Source organism: Myotis brandtii, unplaced genomic scaffold, assembly GCF_000412655.1.
Source record: "Myotis brandtii unplaced genomic scaffold, ASM41265v1 scaffold46, whole genome shotgun sequence".
Taxonomy (NCBI): Eukaryota; Metazoa; Chordata; class Mammalia; order Chiroptera; family Vespertilionidae; genus Myotis; species Myotis brandtii.
In genome coordinates this window covers 6,492,210-6,499,529 of record NW_005367587.1, presented here as the reverse complement: position 1 = coordinate 6,499,529, position 7,320 = coordinate 6,492,210, and the positions used below count along the sequence as shown (strand labels likewise).

Genomic DNA, 7,320 nt, shown 5'->3' with positions numbered 1-7,320 from the left:
AAAAAAATGTATATTGGTTTAATATGATTCAAATCCACTTGTTTATGACAAAAATCAAGTCTTTAAGAATAGGATTGCTTGTCCTAGCTGGTTTTGCTCAGTGGCTAGAGCTTCAGCCTGAGGACTGAAGGGTCCCAGGTTGGATTCTGGTTGAGGGCACATGCCTGGGTTGCGGGCTGGATCCCCAGTAGGACCTGTGCAGGAGGCAGCTGATCAATGATTCCCTCTCATCACTGATGTTTCTATCTCTTTCCCTCTCCCTTCCTCTCTGAAATCAATAAAAATCTATTTAAAAAAATAAAAGAATAAAATTGCTTTGCTATCAAAGCCAAGTAAGGTGTGTCATTCGTTGTCCCTAATGAAGTCTGAGCAGCTCAGTTGCTAAGCGACTTTGCTGGGTTTTTATCAAATAAAATCCATGGAGAAGCAACTAAACCCACCATGCATTTAGGCTATAAAGACCAAAAGTTGGGGAGAACAGAGTGTTTCCGGGGTAGGAGACAGTGAGGGTCAGTGGCTGGGAGGCAGGCAAGACATGGGAATGCCCAGTGCCTGAAAGTATGGGAGGGTCTGGGGTATGCAAATCTGCTGGGGGCGGGGTCAGGCTCTGGGCTCCCTCAGGTCCAGAGGGAGGGCAGGGGTGTGGTTCCAGGGAATCCCCTTCCTGGGAGGCTCATCCTCCTCCCCTTAACGCCCTAACCCGTCCATTTGAATAACGTGGGTGGGAAGCAGGTACGCAATGCCTGGGCGGGATGCCCCGCAGTCCAGGATCTCTCCGGGGCGGGGGAGGGGTGTTTGTGTTGGTTTATTTGATTCTTCTTACACGTTGAAGGGGGTGGCAGGGGAGTGTCCGCCAGACATGGTTTCCTTCTGCTTGCTCACCCGACCTGCCCCGTGTGATGCCTTTTCCCTTCCTTCCCGGCTGCCCCGAGCTAATGCGCGCATGAGATCACCAGGGACGAAACTGGGGCCCCGTTGTATTGCGTGGAGATTGCACTCCACAGGAACCTGCTTGATTCAGGGAGGGTTGGGGTCATGCACGGCTGGAAAGGCTCGATTTAAACCAAGCCTCCGCTTGCCGCTACTTAGATAGGCACGGGCTGAGGGTTTCTTCCCGGCTGCCCCGAGCTAATGCGCGCATGAGATCACCAGGGACGAAACTGGGGCCCCGTTGTATTGCGTGGAGATTGCACTCCACAGGAACCTGCTTGATCCAGGGAGGGTTGGGGTCATGCACGGCTGGAAAGGCTCGATTTAAACCAAGCCTCGGCTTGCCGCTACTTAGATAGGCACGGGCTGAGGGTTTATCATCCCTTCTGGCTGTTTCCTTGGAAACCACAAACTCAAGATAGGAGGGCCTCCTCAGCGCAGGCTCTCCTCAGCCAGCTGCTGAATTTACTTGAAGGATGTAGAATAATTTGTAAACGATACTAAAGTGCGTACAATTAGGTCAAAGCATTATGCAATTGTTTCCTATTAATTTGTATGATTGAGGGTCCTGAGTGTTTGAGGATGTCAGCTCTCACAGAGCATAGTGATTTTAACTACTGAATTTGACCAAAGTCTCCAGTGACTCTTTCAGCCTAGTGGCCTCCAGGCCGGGTGCAGCATGTCTGCTCACGCCTCCACAGGTGGCCACTGCTGGGGGGTGGGGGGGTTACCACTCCCAGGCCAGGCTGCGTGACTTGCCTGTTCGCAACCCTGGCCCGGTGGCCTCAGGGCTGGGCAGCGCCCCCGCCAGTGGCCACTTTCACCAGGCCGCTCCCGGGCAGCGCAGCACCTGACTGGTCATGACTGCTAAGGTGTCCGGGCTAATTAGCATATCCATTATTATATAGGCTAAACATTTCCATCTGTGTGCCTTTTAGCCCAATTAATTTTTTAACCGAATGATGTCAGTGGACAGAAAATATACAAAAGTTTGACAATGTTTACAAAGCCAACTATTTGGACATATACTGAAATTTCAGTAAAACTTTGGATGATCTGGCATTATACAGAAAGTATTTTCCTTAAATCCTAATTAACCATGTGTATTTTTCTTTTATACTTTTTGATCCTGTTAAAAAACTGTCATCTTTTGTAGAATTTTAAATGTTAATTAATAATGTTTATTTCATTTGTTAAAATACCTCCTAGAAAGTCATCACCCAATAAGAAAAATAACAGCTAAAATATGGAGTTAATTTTAAAAAAGAAGTAAGTAACTACTTTTAACTAACAATTGTATTTTTAAAGGGGCCAGATATACTAGGAGAAAATTATCCTCTTTAACACAATTGAAACCAGTTTTTTCAACTAGAAAGCCTGATTTTCATATCATTTTCATATTTAACAACTTATTTTCTAGGACTTCAACCTAAGAAACTTGAGATGCTTCCTAACTTTAAATATCTCATTTACCCTTTCAAAGATTCTATGTTTCTGTCTAACTTTTCTTACATGGTATCGTAAATTATGTTCACTTTATGTTGCCATGCATTTTAACAGCATCACAGAAGAAAGATAAGAAATCTAAAGGCAAGAAAAACAGATGAACTTAATCAAGTTTGTAAACATCTTGTTTTCTATCTCCTACCTGCAATGAACTGCTTGTTTTTTCGAGGAGACCGTGGTTGTCGTTGGTATAAGTCACTTGATCTATATAGGTCAATGGTCCCCGTGCTTAACAGTACTGTCTTCTGTATAAAATCCACCACAGCCAACCCATTGCAGTTCCCAAATGCAACTCTGAGAGAAAAAGAAAAATGCAACTAGAATGTATCACACTAAGTATTATTATTTTTACATTTGAATTAAAAATAAGATTACTGGAAAGTAAAGCTGTCGTGCTGGAGATGTTGGGCAGTGACTGGAGCAGTCCAGAAGGATATTATGCCTTGACAAAGGATGGGTTGACCTTGTATAATTTTCCACACAAAAATAGAATTGATCAATATTATTATAAGTAAATTTATAAGTGACCACGACAAAACATAGGAATGAGCTGTACCCACATTTTGTCATGTAAGTAGTGATTACCCAATCAGCTCTTTAACTACTTTGTCTTGTATTTTTACAGAAGAATGATGTGTCATCTTTTTGGTACACAATTGGGAAAATTCCAAATTAGTTCTCTTTTTAAACCAAGGAGAGAGAGAGAAATATATACACATATATATATGTATATATATATACATATATATATAATCTTTATTGTTGAAAGTTATTACATAGGTCCTCTGTTTTCCCCCATTAACCTCTTTCAGCCTTCCCCCCAGGCCCTATGTCCATGGGTTATACCAGTGGTCGGCAAACTGCGGCTCGCGAGCCACATGCGGCTCTTTGGCCCCTTGAGTGTGGCCACGAAGTTTCAATCGCACTGTACGTGCGCGCCCACATGTGGTATTTTGTGGAAGAGCCACACTCAAGGGGCCACAGTTTTCTGACCACTGGGTTATGCAAACAAGTTCACTGGTTGATCTCTTTAAACCAATGGCATTTTAACACAAAATATAACATAAAATTCATATCTCTAAAGTTTTCACACTTTGTAGATATAACTTTCATTTACAAACATTAAAATTTTCTCATTTCTTTTGCTCCTCATTTTGTCCCGTTTATTAATAGACAAGGACCATTTGATAAATTTCCTGTGAAATTAAAACTGTTCTCCTAAGCAGTCTTTTTGATCACTTCAACCATTAGCATACAATAACTTTTCTTTTTTCTCAATTTACATCATGCTTTCTAGCTGAACAATTATAAATCTGTGTTTGTTGCTTCTTACATTAAATATACACTAAATGTATGGGTGCTGTTTTGCTCATTTTATATAAGTTACATGTTGTTTTATTGCTTAGATTGAATCTGGTTGGCAAGTCATCTGCTTACTCTGAATCTAGTTCTTTCCACTCCCATCTCACTGCCTTCCTCACAACAAATTAAAAGTTCCAGGATACTAGATGTTTTGCTATGTTACACAGAGTTCTTTTACATCTTCTAGTAAGACAGGTTTTGGAAACTTTGAAAAAGTGTTATAAAAGTCAAAAGATTCCATCTTAACATTGTATAGGTTATTTGACTTTGAGAACAATTAATGACTCTTGCCATGCTTGTTTATTTACTTTATAATGAGAATTATAATACGAGGCTTATCTAATTCACAGGACCTTTAGGAACAATAAATCAGAAATTTGTTAATATACTTCCACACCAAATTAGGATTGAGATATTATATATATATTACATATTATAGCAGCTTAATATCTTTTAACACAAAAAGTATAAATATAGTTAATTACTTCTGCTTACAGGTGTGATAGAGTTCCCAAATGTAATACTGACAGGGAAAAAAATTAGGCAACTAAAATGTATGATACTAACCAAAATAATTATTTTTTTATCTGCAAATATATATATATAAAAGTCAAGTGACCGGAACGACCGGTCACTATGACATGCACTGTGGCCAGCCAACTGGCCCGATCGTGGGTGCCCCCACCCTCCCTAGCAGGCCCCAACCCTGATCAATGCCCCCACTCTGATTGGAGGCAGGGCCGCAGCCGGCCAACCACCCGCGGCCCCTCCCCGCTGCCAGCCCAGCCCTATCAGCCCCCATTGGGGCAGGCTGGCCGGACCCCACCCATGCACGAATTTGTGCACCGGGCCTCTAGTTAAAAATAAAAATACTGGAGTAATGTCAGCATTATGGTAGAGTAAGACCTCTAGGTTTCTCCCCTTGAGGTAGTAGCAACAAGTTGGACAACTATAATTCAACAAATGATTCCATGCTCAACACACAAACACATCTGAGAGATCCGCACACTGAGACATCTAAAGGTGGGTGTGTTGAAGTAAGCAGGGAGAAAGGATAAAGTTGGGTGCTACAGATACAGTCCTGGATTCACCATGGCCCCAGCTGATGCAGTAGCAATGAAGGGTCAGGGGGAAGCCCTCACTCACTCAGCAGCCCAGGGAGGGGCAGAGGCAGCATTCTGCCTGAGTGGCTAGTACACATTGTGGTTAACAGATCTGGCAGCTGCCATTACCAGAGGAAAAAAAAACGCAGACAGACAAACCTGTCTCCCATCACTCACCTGGCACCAGGTGATGAGGTAGCACTGGAGGTATTGAGTTGTGGCCCTCACTCAGAAGCCTGGAGAGGGCTGGAGGGACAGAAAACTTCAGCCAAGCTGCCAATGCACACTGCAGCTGATCCCAGTGGAAAAAACAAAGCTGCAGCATGTGAACCCACCTCTTTCCCCACTCATTATGGCAGAGGCTGGTGGAGGCAGCTGGGACACCTCAGATAGCGCAGCACTGACTCCATTAGAAAGAGCAATATAAGAAAGGGTATACCAAAGAAAAGGGGAACAGAGAGCCTATTCAAACAAATAATTGACAAGAACTTCCTAAACCACTGGAAAGAGCTGGAACCTTGAATCCAAGAAGCTCACAGAACACCTAATTACCTGAATGCAAAGAGACCTTACCTTCTCCAAGACATATAACTGTCAAAAGTTAATGACAAAGAATTCTCAAGGCAACCGTGTGGGTGAGGAGGCGTGACTGTAACCTATGAAGGAAACCCCAATGGATTATCATTGAATTTTTCAGCAGAAACCTTACAAGCTAGGAAAAAGTGAAATCAAATATGTCAGTATTTAAAGAGAGAAATCAATAGTCAATAATAATAATACCCAGCAAAGTGATGCTTTAGATATGAAGGAGAAATAAAGGCTGAGAAAATTTACCACCACAAGACCTGCATTACAAAAAATGCAGAAAGCAGCTCTTTTTATTTGAAACAACAAAAGAATACAAAACTGTATGATAAAGCAGGAAATTGCAACTCTATTTCAGAATAGAGTATTAAACAATTATAACATAAAGGTTAAAGGGAGTGAAAGCATTTAAAAAATACTATAGCTTCTACAATTTGGAAATGAACACACATCACAAAAAGGGATAATTTGTGATAACAAAAACCTAAAAGGAGTAGAAAAGGACTGAATTTGCACAGGTGACTGGAGATAAAGTACATTCAGATGAAAAAGGAGTATTGTATGTATAAACTTTCTGTTACATAAAACTAATGGTAACCACAAAACAAATTTAGAACAAAACAAATCTAGAACAAAGACACATAACATAAAAGAAATGGAGGAAAAAATGATAGACTACCACCAAACTAAAATAGCAGACAAAAACACAAGGGAAAAAACAAACAGTGGAGATACATAGCAACCAGAAATTAAAAAAAAAAGAGAGAGAGAGAGAGAGATAAGATGGCTGTGATAAGTCTTCATGTATTAATAATCGCCCTAAATGTAAATGGACTGAATTCACCAATCAAAAGGCACGTAGTAGTGGGATGTATTAAAAAACAAGATGTAACTATATACTATCTTTAAAAGACCCATCTCAGCTAAAAATGTTACCAGAGTTAGCTAATTATTGATGGGAAAGGAAACAAAAGGGCAGACATTGTTGAGCACACTCAGCTGGGAAGCAAAGGCCTGTTTGTTTCACCAGGAAACTACAGCTTCACACCCTAGGGAATCACAGCATTGTCCCTCTAGATAGAACCTTGGTTGGCAAACTGCGGCTCTCAAACCACATGCGACTCTTTGGCCCCTTGAGTATGGCTCTTCCTAAGCCTTAGGAGTACCCTAATTAAGTTAATAACAATGAACCTACCTATATAGTTTAAGTTTAAAAAATTTGGCTCTCAAAAGAAATTTCAATCGTTGTACTGTTGATATTTGGCTCTGTTGACTAATGAGTTTGCCGACCACTGCTCTAGATTAACACCCTCCCTTCCCCGCTCAGATACTGCATTGTGTGTTGCGGGGAGGGGGAAGATAAGAACGTGTGCAGGGGGAGGTGCTGGACTATAGAGGCCTGTCAGTCAGGCAAAAGATCACTGGTTAGGAGGGTGGAGCCAATGCAAGCCCTGGAAACTGGTCATTTTGAAAATGCTTCTGGTTCCTCTCAAGCCCGAGATTACATAATCCCAGAAGACAAATCTCTCTCATGTTGGGGCACAAAACTAGCCTTAATAAATTTAAGAAGATTAAAATAACAGCAAGCATATTTTCTCACCACAACAGTAGGAAACAGAAATTAACTACAGGAAGAACCACAACTAAGTGGAAATAAAACAACATACTATTGAACAACTGCTGGGTCAAAAAATAAATAAAAAAATACATAGAGACAAATGAAAATGACAACACAATAGAATATTTTTTTAATTAAATCTTTATTGTTCAGATTATTACAGTTGTTCCTCTTTTTCCCCCCCATAGCTCCCCTCCACCCAGTTCCCACCCCACC

General features: G+C 41.4%; 1 protein-coding gene across 7 annotated transcripts in view; it reads right to left on the bottom strand.

The window, feature by feature from the left end:
- STXBP5L (syntaxin binding protein 5-like) overlaps positions 1-7,320 on the bottom strand; it is a 200,552-nt gene that overhangs the window by 75,083 nt on the left and 118,149 nt on the right. For all 7 annotated transcript variants that reach the window (XM_014546987.1, XM_014546986.1, XM_005875357.2 and 4 more), the window contains exon 18: positions 2,579-2,730. In XM_014546987.1, coding sequence (XP_014402473.1) covers positions 2,579-2,730 — 152 coding nt within the window. The remainder of the gene's footprint in view (positions 1-2,578; positions 2,731-7,320) is intronic.